The sequence below is a fragment of the Trichechus manatus genome, unplaced genomic scaffold (genome assembly GCF_000243295.1).
Source record: "Trichechus manatus latirostris isolate Lorelei unplaced genomic scaffold, TriManLat1.0 scaffold00033, whole genome shotgun sequence".
NCBI lineage: Eukaryota > Metazoa > Chordata > Mammalia > Sirenia > Trichechidae > Trichechus > Trichechus manatus.
Genome location: NW_004443969.1, coordinates 9704602 through 9725688, shown reverse-complemented (window position 1 = coordinate 9725688; position 21087 = coordinate 9704602). Strand labels below are relative to the sequence as shown.

Genomic DNA, 21087 nt, shown 5'->3' with positions numbered 1-21087 from the left:
TGTGACAGAACAGAACTGCCCCAATAGGGTTTTCTAAGCTGTAAACTTCACTGAAAGGAGCCCTGGTGGTGTAGCAATTAAGTGCTAGGCTGCTAACCAAAAGGTGGGCACCAGCCTCTCCATGGGACAAAGATGTGGTGATCTGCTTCGGTAAAGATTACAGCCTTGGAAACCCTATGGGGCAGTTCTACTCTGTCCTGTAGGGTCGCTATGAGTTGGCAAAGGGCTTGGTTTGGGTTTTGATCTTTAAGGAAGCTGACTGTCAGGTCCTTCTCCTGCAGAGCCCCTGGGTGGGTTAGAACCACCAACCTTTGGGTTAGTAGCCAAGCGCTTAAGCACAGTAGCCAAGTGCTTAAGCACAGTAGCCAAGTGCTTAAGCACTGCACCACCAGAGCTGCTTGAGACTACACTACTCTCTTGTAACCAAGTGGGAAAAATCCTTCAAAGTAAAATTGTTTTCTTTAATTAGTCTCCTGACAATTTATGTGATGATTATAGATAACTAAAAATAAGTCAAGCTAGGTATTTGTTGATTTATAAATAATTTTGAAATTAAAAAAAAAAAAGGGTACAGCAGATTTGAAAGCTGTGTTAAAAGTAATTTAAAGGCTGTCTGAAAAAGTTAGCTATGTTATACACTGTCCTCAAAAAACCAAAAAGATCATTTGGACTCATTTGAAATTAAGAATACAATTCAATGTAAGGTTGATCAACTTTTCTACCACTTTCTACGCAACTGAACCTTTCATGCTCAGGAACACACTAACTGATGTTTTTTGAAAGAAAAATAGTAGAAAATATAATAATATTAAATCATATTATATACTGTTCCTGGAAAACAGTTCAGTAACACAATATATCCAGAGGATGAGAAAATAATTACTGTTAAGCAAGAAATGGATTAATTTCTGAAAAATCAGTCATTTACGCTAATGCAATTCTTATAATAGAAGCAACTGTTTAAATCCTTTATCTTAAAAAAAGAGATGTGAATGAAACCTGACGTAATGAGTTAGAAGCTATGGTATTCTCTACTACAAACAAAGGAAAAGCGCGGGGTACTCAGAGACTCTGATACTCCCACCTGTATCTACCTCATCCAGCTTCTGCCATTATGATGTGACCACATCAGCTAAGTTTTTCTGTTTTTAAAGAGGTTATCAAAATATCTAAGATTGTTATCATTGTCCTACCAAATGATTGGGCTGTGTTATTTTGAATAGAGACAAAGACTTCTTATGATCTCTTAAAAGATCATGTTATCTCTATATAAATCATTTTTGCGAATCTACATGGTGAAGTATGTTATGACTGCAGTTTCTAAATCTTTCTGAGGCTTAGTTTCCTTATCTTTAAAACAGGGGGTTCACCTACCTATCAGGGTTGTGATAAAGATTATAAATAACACATTTAAACCATCTAACACAGTACACAGCACATAGTGACTGTTCAGTAAATGTGTGTAAACTATTATTAGCTAACTGCAAAGAATAAAAATACGTGTTGTTAATATTAATCATAATGACTACTCATTTACTTTTACTTAGAATATGTTCTTCAGTTTTTCCTCAGTAGAAAACAATTATTATATTCAGAAGGACAATTAACAGTAGGTTTTTTCCACTTTGTTATATAATGGCTAAGAGCTGTTTACTTTCTCCTTCTTCCTAAAATACATATTATTTTCCCCAGGACAAAATCATTGCATCAAATAAGTTTGTTGTATCAAATAAAGCTCTTTCAAAGGTGGTATCTTGTTTCTAAAAAATGAATTGTTCTTTGGTCAGAGTTAGGCCCTTACTTGGCCTAGAAGATGTCACAGATGACACAACGGGAAAAATACTTTCAGGTATAAATATGTCTTTTAAGATTTTCTAGCGTAAGTGTTTTCATTAAAGTTCTAGGGAAAATGCTAATTACTCATGACAAGTAAAAAGCTGACAACACATATACAGACAATACATTTAATAAGTATCCTTTAATTTTCAAGTAACTCCTGATTTCTCAAATGAAATAACACCTTTGGATACCAACCTGTTTGTGGGTTGATCAGAATACTGCCAGGTGGTATGCCTGCCGCTTCCAAGGGAAGCAAAAAGAAGCTAGTGCTAGGAGATGCAACTTGCCCATTTAGGCCACCATCAAAGGAAAGAGAACTATGAGTGCTGACAGTTGGATAGACGACAGGTGCGCCATGAGAAGACTGGCTGAGAGCTGTACCTGGAAGAGGCTGCTGGATGTGAGAAAGAGAGCCCGTAGATGACCCTACACTACCAGAAGACTCAGAACCTAGGGAGGAGTAATGAAAAATGGATTTTTTAAACCTCATATAAAAAGGCAGCAGGTTTTAAAAATATAACAGTAAAAGTCACATTGTGTAACATGCAGTTACCACATAAAAGCATTGACTATTTTTGATTTACTGTGCAATTTTACTTCCCCTACTCACCATGAACAAGTATGATACAGCAAACTGATCACATAAGTTGCCAGAGAACTCATAGCCAAAGCATGCAACTTAAGCAATCTATAATAACACCGGCCACAGACAGCCACAAAAAAGCACATTCACCCACATTCCCAAAAGGACAAAGTTATGTACATTTTACCTTTTAGATTAATACCTAGGAATACACAGATTACAATTTTCCCCCAGGAATAAGAATTTAGCACATCCAAATGCCCAAAACCTCTTAGTCAGAAACCCCTTAATCTATAAGAACACAGAAAGATTAAGAGTAGTGTAGGAAGTAACAGGAACAAGAACTTCTCTATTAAGAGAAATAACTGTCAAGTTTCATTGCAGAATTTCTTCTCTCGGCTTACAACCATAGCATATTCCTGTAGTGTAAAGTCAACTTTCAATTTGTATCATAGCAGGTGACAGACATAACATGAAAGATACTCCATGTCTGTATATTAGTATTAGCTTAAAATTTGTTTCTCACTGCACTTAATAAACTAATTTGATAATTAATTTTTAACTGATTTCATACTTGAAATCTACTTCATTTTCTATTAAACAGAGACCGGAAGTGTCACTGGCTTTCAGCATAATGACTAAAGATGGACAAGGGGACAATGGATGAAAGAAGATATAGATAATACATATGGTTAATTAGCTTCTGAGTAACTGAGTTGCCTCTGGGATATAGAATTAACCTTTAATGATGGAAATAAACAAATATGATACACTATACAGACTGTCTTCTACTTTAAGTTGTGCCAAAATGACTATCTACAAGAACCATATCGACTTATCTTAGGCATTAAAAAAAATATTTTTTCCCATTAAAAGAAAGGTTAAATAATATTCTTTTCATCTCTGAAGATAATACAGAGTATAAATAAGTAGTAAATGTCCTCAAAACGTTTTAAATCAGTAATGTATCTAAATGACTTTCTTATGATACCTGAGTATGTAATTTATTTATTTGATTATGATGACCAAGTGGCCACTTTTCAGATAAATACTTATTTGGCACATACGCAGATTTCCTATACTGAGAAAATTTACCTCTTTAACAATATCCTATCATACACACTAAGATATTTTTAACAGCCGTGTTGTAAGTTAAAAAGGTGATAACTGCAATTCACAAGCCTTAATAATTTAAAGCATTGACTATAGTCAGGTATTAAAAATACTGTCACCTTCAAATACAAATCTCTACCTTCAGTACTTATCTGTACAATACAGATGTCTAGGCTAACCCAAACAGGCTAAGGATAGAAAGCCAGTTCTGTTGACTTTCATAGTTATTTTGGGAGGAAAATAAAGATCTGCAAAGATCCTAAAAATGCGGTAAAATTCTTCTGTATTGATGCCAGCTAGTGAAAGTACCAGTTAGCGAAAGGAAAATATTATAAGCCAATATACTCTAAGAACAAAGAATCTAGGAGAATGAGAATGTTATTGAAATTTCCAGTCACTTATAATAATTATATTATATTTTTTCTTTGCTTTTTAAATTCCTCAAAAACATCTCTGCAATTCTATTCACTTTCTGATTGGAAAATGCAGGACTTTATCACGAAAAAATGTAAGCAAATAATTAATAGTATTAACTGGTAAACAGTTAAAAAATCCTACGTGAGAAACCATGCCATCCAGCTATAACTGAGCCAGACAGAATGTCTTACCACCTCTGGGTACTCAAAGAAGACACGACATTTCACTGAACCAATCTGCTTAAGTTTATGTTACAACAGAGAAGAATTTTTATTTTAATCGATGTTTATAAATCTGTCTCCAGGTCAAAAACATATTACCCTTTAAATACTCCGGAGGAGCTCAATGCACTACAGGTAGGAGTTTTACGTTTTAGGATAATTAGAAGTCATATGATAAAAATAAAAGCCAAGACGTGAACATTAAGAAAGCTAATGATTTTTTTTCAAAAACTACCTGTTTTTGAAAGCCTGCCTATGCTCTTGCTGCTTCCAGAACTATCACCTCTTGTTAGGACTGAAATTCCACTGAAGCTGCTGGCTTTGGTCACAGCAGGCTTTAGGTTTCGGAGAGAGCTATCAGAGTCCGTGCTGCTCCAGGGCCGTGGCTCAGAGTACTTCAGCTCATTCTCAGTGCTGCTTTGATGGCTATTTGCTGATCTCCCTGAAGCATCTTTATTAACTCTGTAATTGAGAAATAAAATATTAAAAAGCTAATCGGGGGGAGGGGAGGAGAAAGAATAAAGAAGAAATGCTTCGTATTTTCAAAACTAGGTTGAAAACATGCTTCTAATACCTAAATATCTGGCGCCTCTGCTGGGTACCACTAGCATCATCATCTTGGATTCTGTTGACATTTTAATAACACATATTTATTTTTATTAGCATCAATCAGATAGTTATCAAAACAAATGTTAAAAATCCCCTCACCTTTTGTCAATAATATAATTCTCTTGGGAACACAGGGACTAGAAAGAAAGAGTAGAGAAAAAGTTGAGCTTTTGTCAACTACGTAATGCCATCTGTAAACCAGTGACAACAAAATTCAACAGACATATTTAGTAATATTTAAAAAGCATTCCCCCTTCAAAAAACAAAACAAAACAAAACAAAAAAACCCAAAATGATGATAAGCGTACACAAATAAATGATAATGGAATTTTTGTTTGGCTTGAAGACACTGTCCTTACTTTTAACAGATACATATCTTGAAGTCATTCACTTTGTGGTCCAAATTAATTTGAAATTCAAATACTCTCTTCTAAATAAGTGAATCCATTTTCATTATCATAAAATCAAAGTATACACCATTCTGCAGATTCCACCTCATTCACTCAACAAATATTTGACTACTGCTGTGATGGCTGTGGATATAGCAGTAAATAAGCAGCTTTGCCTTAATGGAGCTTATAGTCAAACTCCTCCAGTGCTATTAACCTAGGTCAGGCAACCAACATTTTTATTAGGATTATTACAACAGTCTTCTAACTAGTTTTCCTGCTACCAGTGTTTGCCCGTTACATCTATTTTTACAACAGAAGCCAGAGCAATTTCTCTAAAATGTTAATCCAATCATGCTGCTTCCCTCCTTAATGGCTCCCTGATGCTCTAGCACAGGGGTTAGCCAACTACGGCTAGCCACCTGTTTTTGCAAAGAAAGTTTGACTGGAAAGCAGCCAGCCCACTCATTTACATATTTCTATGGCTGCCCTCACACTAAAAGGGTAGAGTTGAGTAGCTGCAATAGAGAGAGAATGTATGGCATGAAAAGCTTAAAATATTTACTATCTGGCCCTTCACAGAAACAGCTGGTCAATTTCTGCTCTAGCCAGAAGTCCAGCCACCTCACCTGACTTTCAGGGCCAAGTCATCTGGTTCCTGTTTACATCTCTAATCTATAAACTTTCTTCACTTCCTGTGCACCCAAGCTAGGATCTAGCTACTCGGAATCTTTCAGTTCCTCACATGTGTCAAATCTTCCTTTACCTCTGGGCCTCTGCAGACACTGTCCTTCTACTTGGAGCTCTTCACTCCTCTAGGTCTCCTCCAGGGAGCTAGTTCTCCTCCAACCCAATTCTGCAGTGCTTCTCTGCCATGTTCCATAGTTTGCAGTGCTTCACTGCTATGCCCCTTATTATTCTCTCATGTCTCTATTGTTACATAAATTACATACCATATTGTCATCATCTGACTATTTATCAAGGGCAGAGATCCTGTCTATTCTATAAACCAGTGATGGAGATATGTCAAGTTTAGGCTCTGATTTCAGCAGACCTGGGCTGAAATCCCAATTCTGCCATCTTCTATCTGTGTAACCATTCACTAGTTACTTAGCCTCCTGGAGTCTTGTTTTCCTCATCTACGAAATAGAAACAATGATAGCATCTACCACATAAAGTTGTTTTGGGGATAAATAATAACTGTCCATTGATATGTTCTCCAGTGTCCAGTACAGCACCTACCATAGGTGCTCAAGAAGACTGGTTGAACGAATGTTATAAATTCTTAACTGGTGGTCTACATTTTAATGTTACTTAGTTTTTGTTATTTAATACAGAGGAAGTATCTGTCTGTGGCAGTGTTAACACACATTAAATACATTTGTAAATCCTTGAATAATACCTAGTACTGCAAAGAACAGGTGGCTCAATAAATTTTGGTAAAACCAAACTGATTCTCTTCTGGTGTATATGCATAAAATAATTAGACATTTAAAAGACTTCCTTATATAATCATTTATAAAGTGGAAAACAAATATTAATCTAAAAAAACCAATTAATTTTATTTTAAAAGAAACAAGTTATTTATTAAGGAATGGCCACTAACAAGGAGGGTTTAAAGTACATGATTTTGTAGACAGTGGCCAATGTTCTAAAAATCTAAAAAATGTTTTCGAAATCTGAAAGAGAAAAAAAATCACATAGAATTAATATAAACTCAGTTCAATATCCTTTCATTGACCCCTGTAGTCTGCTTCAACTTTGTAAAATTTTACATAATCGCTGCAGTACAGCATTTTGTAAACTACTAAATTATTAATACAAACAAGACAGATCTCAATATTTCTAAAAGGAGAACTTTTACATAACAAATGTGGTTAAAAATAAATATGATCAATTGATTAAAGAGAGAGTGAAATCCTGCAATGCAATTAGCATAAATTCTAATATGAAACCCTAATTTAGTACATACATCTTGGGAAAATATTCGGTCTCTAGCTCTCTGGTACTCTTCTTCTCTTTCTTCTATAGATTTGCTTCTTCTGTCATCTTTCAATCGTATTCTCATCTAAAGAAAAGAGAACAATTAAACTAGGAAAATGAATTACTGGGATAGTCCTGCACCTACAAAAATGATCTAATTGTTCTGGATTACCTGGTTATCATCTTTGTCAAAGCTAGAGTTATCTCTCTTGAGGATGTATCGTTTCTGAAAGTCTTCACCTTTATCATCCTTAATATGTTCATTAAATTTCTTATCGGGTCTAAAAAAAAGACCAAAGGAACAAAAAAGACAATATACAGTATTAACAGGAAATACAAACATAGGTTACATTTTATAAAAAATAATAAAAGTTACCATTTGCTAGGACCATTAATAGATAATTACACTATCTGATTTAATGCATAAATGAGTGCACAGGGTTGTTCATCTAACTACCCTACATTATGTTTGACAGATGATATCAAATATAGTGTGGGTTCTTGAGTTAGACTGCTTGGGTTCAAATATCCAGTTTCACCACTTTCTTGCTTTGGGCTTTGCACAAATTACTTCATCTTTCAATTCCTGTTTCCTCATTAGTAAAATGGGAATTATAATGTACCTACTTCACAGAGTTGTTCTGAAGATGAAATGAATCAATATGTGTACAGCACTTAGAATAGTAAACACTCAGTAGAACTCTGTCAGTATGAGTTTCAAGTGGCTTAAGCAACTCTGTAAGGTCACAGTGCAAGCACATGACTGACTAATGGGAGCCCAGATCTGTTAGACTCAAAGCATCTTTCTATTGCCTCCTCTAAATCTAAGAAAAAATTCTGGGACAAAGAAGTATATTGCATATCTTATATGTCATATAGATACAGCAGCTGGTTTGGTGTTATATAACTGAAAGTAATAAAATATTTTGTGGTTACTAAATATTTGAATTAACTAAAAACTTAGGTATTAGTTCTAAAGGCATCCAAGTTACCAATAATTCTATTATAGCAGGGCACAGCTTTGTTCTATATTAAGTGGAATAGGTTAGAAAAAAGAAATCCTTTTTTGGCAATTAAAGTTGTGGCCTAAAGTACTGATTATGAAATCTTAATAATATACTTTATAGCTGATTGGTCTTCCCTCTATGTTGCAAGTTCCGCTGAGTTTGGTTGTAGCCCTTGGAATACTGCAATTATACAAAATTTCACCTCCTAAAATATATTCTGAGCTTCAACAAATTAATTCATTCAACATTCCTATGACTTAACATCAACCTATTATAAAAGTGGAATTACTCTTTTGAAATACAGAATATATAAAAATATACTTAGAGGCTATAAGGAAAGTCTAATTGAACCCCTAATTTATTTTATTATTTTTTAACATATAGTTCAAATATATGTATACCATAAGTAAATTTCAGAATGAAATAAACTGGACTAATGACATTTTCAGCAAACTAAGACCAGATACTTCATTATGTACAGTATCCAAGTTACACTTCTGAATATTTGTTTTAACCTACTGAATTTTTAACAAAGTACTGTACCTGCCTCCTGCCAAATTATGCAAATGGATTTAAAAATGAGAATTATCTAAGTAAGTTAAAGAAATTTCTATTTTAATATAGATCAGTGGAACAGAGAGCTAAGCTCCATAAAAAGCTGTACACAGAAGTAAAGGAGAAAAAAAAAGTAAAAACAGCTTAACGACCAAACTAATAAGAAAGAGACTGCTTTCTTCAGGAGTTTAAAAGATTGTCTGTTTAGTTCTGATAATGTCAATATTTTGTTATTTTTGGTCACACAATTGCAGAGCTTATGTACATCAACTATTTTTGTTTCTGTTCAGAGGCACATTTTCTCATTCAAGGAGTTTTTACTTGGGTTAGAGATTATGTTATTCCAAAGTGAACTATAAGGTTTAACCAAGGGCCTGGCAACTTTTCTAAGAGCAGCTGGATTCCCACACCAAATGGCATTAGCAGGCATTTCGGCTAACCTTAAGACTGTCTTACCTCTTTCTTTTATAGATGCCTGAATTTACTGCCCTGCAATCGCCAACTCCCCGCTCCATTGAGACAGCCCAGTGGACACCGGGTTGTTGACATCCACAACACCACTGGTTCAAGGCTGGAGCGGGTAATCTGCCTATGAGGAAAAGGCAAGTTTGTTTTTATTCAGTGTGGAGCAGATCTCTAAGGTTTTCTGATTTACAACCTTCTTTATATCCCAGAAGATATAAAATAAGAATACAGTGTAACTTCAATGATTCGAAATGTCAGTTATAATTATGTTATGGACCCATACTTCATTAAGTACATTACAGCATCTCTCATGAGCTAAACTTTTGATTACCTTAATAAGGAGAACCCTAAAGCTTTCTGACATCATTCATAGCATTCAAATTACTGACGTTACACTGTATTGAAAACCTTAGAGAGTCACCAGCCAAAATGTTAGTCAAAATGCCTGCTAATATACATGTGCTTGGGTATCCAGCAGCTTTGAGCAATGTTGAAAGGTATTGGTTAAATGAATTGAGTTCTATTCACCCTCAGTTCAATTCATATTTTATTGGTCACTCTACTACTTTAGCCATGATATAACTAATCTAGGAAAAGGCCACAGTACTAATTGATGATGATATTTTAAAAAGACTAAGGAATAGGCAGATGAAAATTAAATCAGGTTTACATTTTCAGGTAATGTGAAAGCAAGGATCCTTTTCAAAGACATCTACCTACGTTAATTTAATTTCAGTTGTAGGAACAATCATTTAAAAATACTAGGCTCCATCAACATATTTATTTAGTTGACAAAAGACTATTTGAAAGGGAAAAAAAAACCCAACTTAGTTCTAGCAAGCAATATGGCAAAAATAAGGGTAAAGGCCATTATAATAAAAGGGACATAATTTAATATTCAAGCTAACTGGTTCACAGACAAGCCCCTGAGAAACGTCTGGCTTCAGGAAAGGCACAGAAGCGAACAGCGTTACTAATGGCATCTGAAGTGTACTGTGCTCATTACCACAGACTCGATGCTGTCACGTATGAAATTAATATAGAAAATTCTCTGGAGAGGCAGATCACCACAAAAGTATAAATTTTAGCTGTCTCAACTAGCTGCCTTAGGACTAGCCTTATAAATAAGCTGAAGTGGTGGCTGCACGTATCACAACTTTAGGGGCCTTTGCATTGGGTCTTCTGCTCCCAAATATCAGTACCGATTATTTATTTCATCAACACTATACAGCTACTACTTTTTAAAGTGAAAAGGCTCCTCCTATCTGTCCCTTTAAAAAACTTCCTCAGCAAATACACACTGCCCAGGAGGAGGACACAACATTATAGATAATATTGTATTAACCAACAGTCTCACCTTCTTGAGATTTGTGGGAGGCAAGGAGCAAAAACAGGAGGGAATAATGGTACACTGATAGATGACTAATTAAATGTGACAAAATCTGAGGCTGGCCATAGCTATCTAAATTGCATTAATTAAAAAAAATAAGAGAATGGTTATCAAACATCATTGATATTATGTCCACTGCGGTTCCCCGCCCCCCCAAAATCACGTGCCACAGCCCTCATTCATCTGTCTTGAGTCCAAGCTGGTGCATTTTGTTCTTAGTAAGCTAAGTGTAGTTTTCTATCACATGAAGTTATCTTGAAGCTCAAAAAGGTTGATAAAACATGTGGAGAACTTCAAATGGAAGGTGCTGTAGAAAGACAGAAGTATTATTACACAGATATATAACAAGCACCTACATCTCTTGACACTTACATTCTTGTATTGCTAGTTTTGTTTACTATGACAGACTTCCCACTCTGATCAACATTGTGGTCTAATCCAAAGTAAGCGGCTACTCTGTGTAATAACATCCTATGGTAAGATGTCATTGGGGGGAATTTTTTACGTGGAGACCTAGAAGTAGAAGAAAAACCAATTTAGTAAGTTAAGAAGAGCAGAGATGACAATTTTTTTTTTGTTAAACGTCAGGACTTACTCATTATTACCAATGAAATCTAAAATTTCTTGTTCCAATTTCAGCAGCATCATTCTGTCCCTGAAACAAAATATGAAGACTCATATATAAAATTTAACACTGAAATAATTATAAATGTCTACAGGTTTGATTTATATAGCTAATTTTTTCCCTAAAAACTGTACATTGAGGACTATCACAAGATTGATGCTATAATATTTACATGCTTCCTAAAAAAGGAATGTTTTAAAAGAATGAGAGATGATATTTTTTAGTTTATCTTTTTATCATGGACATTTTCACACATATGCAAATGTAGAAAGTAGTGTAACAAACCTCAGTGTACCTATCATACAACTTCAACAATTATCAGCATGTGGTCAACCTTAAAATAGATGCGCTTTGACTTCCTAAGTATCGCTATACTGGAGTCTGCTCTGTAAATATATGGATGATATTTACTTCCTCATTCAATAAATCAGAGCAGTAGCAGGAAAAGACATCTTTAGTTAGGCTCATGCCTGTTATCACGCTGAACCCCAAAGAAACAGTACTCCAAAGAACATGCAATGCCAGTAATGACAGGAATACTCCTATGGGAATCTACTGCTAGTACGTAAACAGAACTATGGCAGAGAAGTATAAACTACATTACTAACTCTAATTCAGGAGCAGAGGACTTCTCATTTTGTAAATTCTTTATTTTACTATTATTTTTTAAGACTTTGGAGACTTCATAAAAATCAAAATGTATCAAAGGCCTCCAACATGTAAAATAAATAATGGCTCTAGGGAGTACCTACACGTGCTCCTACAGACCACTAGGGCCCTATTTAGTGCTCTTAGGCTGTAACAAAATTAATGGTACTACTCCCCAAAGGACCTCCTTGCTTACACGCCAAGAACATGGCTCAGGACAGTTTTCCTGTGGTCACTGGAAATTTCATGTACGTGTGAAAAAAACGTAACAGAATCTTAAAGCTAGAAGTAAATTCACAGATCATTCAGTTCTGTTCCCCAAATTTGATAGATCATGAGAACTTGGCTGAGAGGTTAGTGTTTCCCTCCAAAATAAACAGTATATAGTAGAGTCCTCTCAAATGCTTAGGTCATATGAAAGTCTATAGCTAAGCCTTGAATTTGATCCTCCCTCTGCTTTGCAAAAGAAGTTTCATAAAACTGAGTAACAGCATTTTTTCTCCAATCATTCATTCAACAAATATTTGACCTTACAGTCTTATGTGAGTTGAACAATCAAGGAAAAAACATGCCTACCTGTTGATTTCAAATGCAAAACTGAAAACAGGATTACATTTTAAGGAAAATTCTAGTAACATTCATTTTTGCCCCCAAACCTGGTTCTTCTTCAGTATTACCCATCTCAGTAAGTGGCACCACTTTCCACCCAGTACATCATAATGGAAGCATGAGGATTTTATGCTTGTTACTCTCCTAATCCAATTAATTACTATTATAAATTTTATCTGTTGTCTATCTATTTTTAATTTATATCCATTGCCACCATCCTGATCCAAGAAATCAGGATCTCAATCTTGACTACTATAATAGTAGTATATGGTCTCCCTGAATCCTCCCTGCTCCCTCCTAACCTATTCTACCTGAAGCATCCATAACAATCTTTGAAAAACACATATGTGACCACATATCATTCCCTTGATTAAATCTTTATGAGGACTTTCCCACTGCTATTAGATTAGAATTGAACATCTGTATTGTGGCCTACAAGGCAGGCATGATCTGGTCATCATCTACCTCATTAGCCTCATTTCCTGCCCCTTGCTCATAAAACTCTTGTCACCCTGTCTTATCTCTATATTTGTCAAGCTCCTTCCTGTCTCCAGTTCCTTGAACATGCTGTTTCCTTTGCCTAGAACACCTTCTTATATTCTTTCTTAGGAATTGTTTCTTCCATACTTTTCTTTAATAGCATTCATCTTATTTATCATTACATAGGTAATTAATTGGGCTATGTGTATACAGAGGGGGCTCAACAGATATATTCTGCATGGAATAGATTAATCAAATAATTTCTTCCAGATGTCTTTTAATATTCTTTTTTTTTTTTCCCTTAAATTTTCTGGGAAAGATTAATTTTTACTTCATAAGGCTTTTCCCCAAAAAGGATTTATTTACTTAACTGTAAGATCCTCTTTTCATTTAACCTTTTGGGATCAGTTTGTCTTCAGATGATATAATTCTCAGTAGCTTTACTGATGTATTTTATACACTGTCTTATTATTTAAAAAAAATCTGAGGCAAGCAACTTAATAGTGATAAAAACTAGTCAACAGGAGTTAAACAATAAGAAAAAAAGATGAATGGAAAATAAGGGAAGGAAGGTAAAATGAAGCAGAGTTTATTCTCCGAGTCTGATACCAGACTGTGCTAGAGGAAAATGCACAGTTGCTCAATTAACTAAAGGAATTTACTGCTATTGTTCCCACAGAAAATATTCAAAGAGGTTACATCTAGGTAGTAACAAACTCAGAGTTCATGAAGCAGTGCACTTAAACTGGTTTTCTGTGTCTGAGCTAAACAGCAGTTATAGCATATAAATAATCATTAGCAATGTATTACCATTGAAAAGGAATTTCTGTTGTCTCCATGACAGAAAGAAAATCTAAAAATTTTACTAGCCATTGATACAAATTTAGTTTTTTTTGCTACACGCAGATTTATGGATTACAGAAGATCTATTATTATCTGTACCCCTTACTATTTAAATTAAGCTCTCTGTTTAGAAGAACTTTTCAGAAAAGCAAGGCTGATAACTATCTTAAGGTCTTAAAATTTATACCTCCTGTCCTTTATCCACTGTAGCTTAGTCCCAGCTTCCAAATTTTCCTATAATCAAAGTTAGGTATTTTGGTCATGGTCTTAAGATAAAAATGAATAATACTTTATAGGAGAACTACATACAGGGCTCCAACTAATGGATCATGAATTACTTTTCTAAGGCATATTAACATTTAGCACATGAATCAAAACTATTTAAGACTAAAAACACTTATTGAAATTGTTATCCAACCAACACATGCTATTATTAAAGAAATAATAAAAATAAGAATCTCAATCAAGTTGATCAGTAAATTACTACCTGAAGTTAAAATGAAGGTGTGACAAATCTTTTATACCAGACCTAACATTAGAGAGAGTGTGTGCATCTGGTATGCTAGTGGCAAATAAAAAAACCCACAATGCTTCTATCTGACCACCCCTCTCTCAATGTTCCATATGACCTTGGTCACATTTTTGTAACAGATAAAAGATAAAATGACTTAAAACACTGCTTCCAATAAAAGAAATTTTAGGAGATATTCAAACACAGAATAATTACATGATGTTCCCCAGAGTAAAACAAATTACTTTTAAAATATCTATTCTCAGGATTAATCCACTGAATTGCTCCCGCTCATTAGCTGCATAATATAGTTATCTGTATTATTCATATTTCTTTAGTATATATGAAATTTACACAAAATGGGTATAAAATTATGTCAGTAAATGTAATCTTTTTAAGGACCTAGGTTCTAACTCAGTAATTACTGTAGTTATTGTAACCTTTTAAGATATTTCCTGCAAACAGAAATTCCTGACAATTTACTTTTTAACACCTGAAATTAAATTTATTTACTGGACTGAGAACAAGATTTGATGATGTGAAGAAAAAATTTTGAAATAAAAAATGATCTAGAAGTAAAAGTTCGCAAAATTTTAGCATTACTCAAAGTATAAGTGTGCCTAACTTCTAGTGGAATTCTCTGGGCAATACTCAGTCTTGAAAGCTTTAGTGGCAGTCTGTCATACTTATTACTAATTTAGTGCCATGTATGTCAGGCAATTAGTTGTGTGCTTCATTGAGAGAATACTGAGCCATTAATTATGCAAATTTTATTTCTTACAAAATTTAACATTAGCTGCAACTTTCTAATTCACACTGACATTAGTAATAACTTATACTTTAGCCAATATGAATTATTCACCTACATATTTACTCAAATAAAAATGCATATGCAGAAGGAATGAAGTAATGACACATGATACAGCATGGATGAATCTTCAAAACATTATGCTAAGTGAAAGAAGCCGGTCACAAAAGATCATTTGTTATACGAGCCCATTTATATGAAATGTCCACAATAGGCACATCTATAGAAACAGAAAGCAGATTATTGGTTGCTAAGGGCTGAGGTGGGGGATGGAGAGGTGGGGAGGAATGGGGGATGGAGGAATAATAGCTGAAAGGGATGAGTTTCTTTGTGAGGTGATGAAAATATTCTACAATTGCCTGTGGTATTGGTTGCGCATATCTGTGAATATACTAAAAATCATTAACTTGTATACTTAAAAAAATGCACATGCAGATAATGTCAAAGTTTTTTTTTCATTTGTAAAGGAGAACTGCACAAAAGAAAAATAATTTGGAATGAATAAAATTACATTTCTAATCCTTTTCCCTTGATGTCTCTACTGCAGCTTCAAAGAAAGGAAAATTCTAAGATCCTATCTTGTTTTACTCACACTAGCTATGTATTTTCTACCTTCTCATCAAGATCCACTGGGTTCTAGTTTCCACTATCCTACCCCAAATGAAATGACCCGTTAAAGTGGCCAATGACATCTTAATTTCCCAATCTTGTGGATCATTTTTGCTACTCCCCCCCACCCCACTTTCCTCTGTTATTTTACCTTCCCTGAAACTACTCCCCCTTGGTCAACTTCTAAGACAAATATTCTCGTGGTTCTTCTGTTACCTTTAGGGCTGCGTCCTTTCCTTCTCATCTACTTTTTGAACACTGTCTTTCATGGGCTTTTGTCCTCATCATTTATCTCATTTCTCTGGTCAGCCCCAGCCATAGCAAGCTTCAACTTGATGGATGACTCCTGAATCTGTAACTCCAGCCTGGTGCATTCACTTGAAAACCAGAGCCTTTTAACTGCCAACAGACCTCATCTCCTGGGTGTCCTTCAAGTGCCTCAAACTATACTTATTTAGAACAGAACGCACCCACATTTCATTCAGGCTTCCCCGATGTTCGCTTTCCCAGTTAATGAGACCACCTGTCAGCCCAGCCAGAAATCTAGTGGCCATTCTGTTCCATTCTTTCGTCCTGTTCATTACCTTTCCACCTGCAAATGATCACCAAGTCCTGCCATGGCTACCTCCTAAATACCTTTCAAATGTGGCTTTGCTCTCTTTTCTTCTCTAGGCTTCCTAACCAGTATCCTTGCTTACAGTCTTGGTCTCCCACTGCCAAAGTGATGTTCCTAAAATGCAAATCTGATTATGGCATTACCCTATTTAAAATCCTGTAATTACACCTGAACTCAGAGTGACACAGTCAATATTTCTCAACAGGTGCAACGTTAGCACTTCACGTAAGACAAGTTTTCATTGCACATTTTTGTCCTGCAGGTCTTTTTAATATCCCTGGCCTTCTAATAGCACTCCACACTCACTGGGAGAACCAAAACACTCCCACACATTTCTTCACCACCCAGCTTCTTGGTACTGTCCTAAGTTAAGAACAACTGGGTGTGATCTGTCTTTTGCAGCTCACCAACATTTTCCCCATTACTTTCCAGAATCACCTGTCACACGCCTCCCTGCTAGAGCCACTGTACAACCTTGTCTTTGTTTGAATATGACACTTCCTCTCTCACAGTACTGTGCCACGGTAATGCTCTTCTATCTGGAATGCATTTCCCATGCTTCTCTGTGTATGGACAGCTCCCAGATAAAGCACTCTGAACACTTTGGGGTCTGGGACTATGTCTTATTCATCTTTTTATCTACAGTGTTTAGGAAAATGCTTAGTACATGGCAGATGCTCAAAAATGCCTGTCCAACAGACTAATGACTTCATCTTTCTGTTGGAACCACTGAGGAATAAACTTGAAATGGAAAAAAAAAAAATAAAGTTATACAGAGTTGCCTAACTTCTCCCTCATTCCACACCTGTAACACTTCAGCCTCTATTACAAGGAGATCACTTTTCATTTTGGAGGTTCTACCTTTGGGGTTTATGCTAAAAGCAAAATAGAAAATCAGGATAGTATAAAATACAATAAAGCCTGAATGAAAATAAAAGTAACCTTGAAACAAGACTGGACATGGGCTAATCCTCAGTGAGGCTAAGAGAGAGCTGTTCATATTATCTTCCATGGGCACACACCTAGTGAAATTATTTTTATTTCAATGTATGTTAAATGGCTCGCACTCTGGGAGGCTAACATCTGGAAGATGGGTTCCTAACCTTGGCGTCTTTAATGCCATGGAAGTGCTGGTGAGATGTTTTGTGGATAAGCCTTTGTGTGGAGAGAATGCCCGACAAAGGCCAGTGACCTGCCAAAAAGTTAAAAAACTACTCATCCAGAACCCTGGCAAAACAAACGATTTCACCACTAGTTTAAAGTACTGACTCAAATAAATACCTTAAAAATCTCTAGGTTGAAGGTTTATGAACTCAGCAAGAAGGAACAAAAATTTTGCATTAAATAGGATCAAAAACTCTTCATAAATGAATACACTAAGTTCTTATTTGGCTGAGTGCCTTACAGTGAGGTAGAGTTTTGTTTTTTTTTTTCCCTCTCATGATTAATGGTATCGCCCTCTTTCAAAGAGCCTAAAAATCCTGGTGATTCTGTATTTCCCAAAATTCCTACTGAGCCTATGAATTACTTTTACATCATGGTGTCATGCATAATGCAAAAAAAAAAATACTTATACATGTGCATATAGTATACCAACGACTTCTGAGCCCTAAGAAACTAAAATGTTTCTGGGGTACTTTAAGTATCTGCAATTTTATTACTAATACTCTAATTCAGTAATGAAAACACATATAGCAAAATTATGGTACTCTAGAAACAATGTAAACCTTATAAATTTAATTTTTACCTGGGATTGTTTTTTAATGTATTTACTAAAAATTCATGTAGATCTATGCCAGTTGAATCAGTGTATTCTTGACTGGAATCTAAAAAACAACAACACAAAAACCCAGTATAAAGTTGTTTGAAAACAAATCCCTTTCCCTTTTACATATGATGCGTATCTTACATAAAACGAGATGCCCCACAATGAAAAAAAAATATTGATAAAGTAGGAAAAGGGTATTTATGAGGAACTCAGATGACCATAATTCTTCTATTCTCATCAAATACACCATAAACATAGGTTTATACAGCTGCATGTACTTGCACATTAAACAAAAAATCACTCACATGTGCCAGTTCAATTCACTCGGAATTCTCTAAAGAGCATCTTAAATACTCACCACAATCCTCATGTTCAAAAATGTCTCTTTAAGTGAACATTTCCAATGATTCTGATAATTAACCACATGTTTAGCAAATTAAGACAGTGAGTTCAGATATGAATATAAACGGAGGCAATAATTTGGAGGTAGATAAAAATTTTAGTTCTGAAAGGAGAATTTATTTATTTATTTAGATCTTTATCAGTTGTATCACTGAAGGCTTCCTTTCAAATATTCATGTTTATTTGTTGCCATTAAATATAATATCTTTATGCTGTTTATAATACTGATCAACGGGGTATGTAAATTTAAAAAGCATTTTTTATTGACCTGTGATGTCAGGTAATGGTGAAGATTCTCAAAAAATTATTATGAAAGATAAGCATTTTGGGTTTCCAAGAATATACTTTATTGGACACTGAATTATTTTGGCACCAGCTTTTCGTATCATAAGGAATTAAAGACTAATAACATTTTTAGTAAGGAACCCGAGTGATGCAAGTGGTTTGCGATTGGCTTTTAACTAAAAGGTCAGTGATTCGAACTCACTCAGAGGCTCTGTGGAAAAAAGGCCTGGGGAACTGTTTCATCGTCAGGAAAACTCTATGGATCAGTTCTACTCTGTAACACAAAGGTTGCCATGATTCAGGGACTGACTTGATGGCAACTAACAAGGACAACAACAAGTATTTTTAGTGGAATCAACAAACAAATTTTAGTGATTACAGTATGTCAGTATGAGAGACAGACCAATAAGAGATCAAGACTGTTAACTTCCTCAGTGACTCTGGTATGTGTTGCAGGTTTTTTTGCTGAAGCACTTTACTAATGTTTAGAACTGTGTTTTGCCATTTTACCCAGGTAACTACTTACATCATCTCTTTAGTCTCTTCTGTACCATTTTTAATACAGCTATACTATATGTAATTATTCAAGGGGTAAAGAGTTGAATTACTGACAGTGAAACTAATATTTTGTTTAAAAAACACAGAAATAAATTGCAAACCTCTTGATAACATTTTTCTGGGTAATTTATCACTGGCTTTTTCTTTTTCTGCTTCATCTTTTGAGGGCTTCTCCTCTTTTTCATATGATTGTGTTAACTGGATCTGAATTTTCTCCTGTTGAAAAACAAAATCAGTTACTCAATGAAAATATAAAGTGATTCAGCTAATATCGCAAATTTATATTTAAGTAACACAAAATTGCACGGAGGAAAAAAAGGAAAAGAATTTTTATTTCATCCAGTTAGATTCTTCAAACTAGAAGACAACGTAAAAATATTTTACCACTTTTTTTCAAACTCTTCTAAAAATGTTAAATTGCCACTTTTTTCAAACTCTTCCTAGAAAATGTTAAAATCAACAATTTTAGTTGAATGTATTGGTTGAAACATATCTTCAGAATTATGTTAGAGTATATAAATGTTTTCTGTAATAATTTAAATGTATCTACTTGTAAAACTCCCGAAAGACCAGAACCAAGATCTTAGCCTATTTTGGTGATGAAGATACGACACCCAAGCAAAAGCATGATAATTACCATCAACTACAACAATAGAAACATGAGTATCAAGCCAATAATTAATAAAAAGTATTCTAGGTATCCATTATAATATCATATTCCTTCATTCCCTTGCCAGATAAAATTATAAGTACAAAAAAGTTCCAAAACCAAATGCACATGACAACGATTATTTCCTATTTGAGATTTACATGTCACTGTTCTTCCTTCAATTACCAGAAGTTATTCTGGAGAGGTTTCAAACAAGATTGTCTTCGTTCCAGATATATAATGTTTAATTATAAAGTAACAACAATTCCACAGATCGAAAATGAGAACTAATTCTACATTTTATTTAAAAAAAATGTCATTACATGTAATTTCAGGTCCCCAAAGAATTACTGGAAATTAATTCATATAGTCTGAAAAGGAAAAAATCACGTAGCTCTGTATTTAGGCAAAGTTATAAAGGAAGCTAGAATACTGTCCAGATCATTTCTACTACAGATAAATGTGTGGCCTATTTTAAGACTAAATTATACTGATGTTCTCTAGTGACAAAAAGAATCAATTAGACAACTGCTTAGTTTTTCTGAGTGGTGGTGGTGGCAGGGGCAATAAATCAGAATCAAAGGGGATGGAAATGTCAGAACTCTCAAACTTGCAGCCAGTAAAATTTCTATTGAACTTTTTTTTACCACATCATTCTTTTCAAAATGATTTTTGGCAGAATTTGAGATCATATAATTTTTTTCCCCTGCAGGGCTGCTAACTGCTACTTTCATCTCTTTTCACTCCTGCTTCCCATTCCACCTCAGTTCTAATTTGTGCGCAGAATACAGGGCAAATGCAATGCATTTGCAATTTTCACTAGAATGATGAACATTTTGCTTTTTGCCCTCCCTTGTCTTGCTTATCAAAGACACAGCAACTTCATAAAGTCAACCAGTAAGTCATTTTTCTCATTATGATTCATATTCTAACCCATTTTTCTCATTCTTTTTGTAATTGTAAAGTAGATACTTAAAAAGGAATCCCAGAAATATTTTTCACAAGTAGAATATTTAGAAGTGTTCCTGTCTTACAGCTTCTATTCCTGTGGCTCAAGGACAATCCTATGGAACCCAGGTTGGGAGAAAAGATTTCATATTATCTC

At 34.7% G+C, this 21087-nt stretch overlaps 1 protein-coding gene across 2 annotated transcripts in view; it reads right to left on the bottom strand.

The window, feature by feature from the left end:
• The window catches only part of R3HDM1 (R3H domain containing 1), a 111070-nt gene that overhangs the window by 75177 nt on the left and 14806 nt on the right, over positions 1 to 21087 (bottom strand). For both annotated transcript variants that reach the window (XM_023730201.1, XM_023730202.1), the window contains 10 exons: positions 19435 to 19549; positions 18068 to 18146; positions 11167 to 11226; positions 10944 to 11084; positions 7327 to 7435; positions 7144 to 7239; positions 4882 to 4919; positions 4748 to 4798; positions 4409 to 4635; positions 2035 to 2289 (listed from right to left, as the gene is read on the bottom strand). In XM_023730201.1, the coding sequence (XP_023585969.1) occupies positions 2035 to 2289; positions 4409 to 4635; positions 4748 to 4798; positions 4882 to 4919; positions 7144 to 7239; positions 7327 to 7435; positions 10944 to 11084; positions 11167 to 11226; positions 18068 to 18146; positions 19435 to 19549 (1171 nt within the window). The remainder of the gene's footprint in view (positions 1 to 2034; positions 2290 to 4408; positions 4636 to 4747; positions 4799 to 4881; positions 4920 to 7143; positions 7240 to 7326; positions 7436 to 10943; positions 11085 to 11166; positions 11227 to 18067; positions 18147 to 19434; positions 19550 to 21087) is intronic.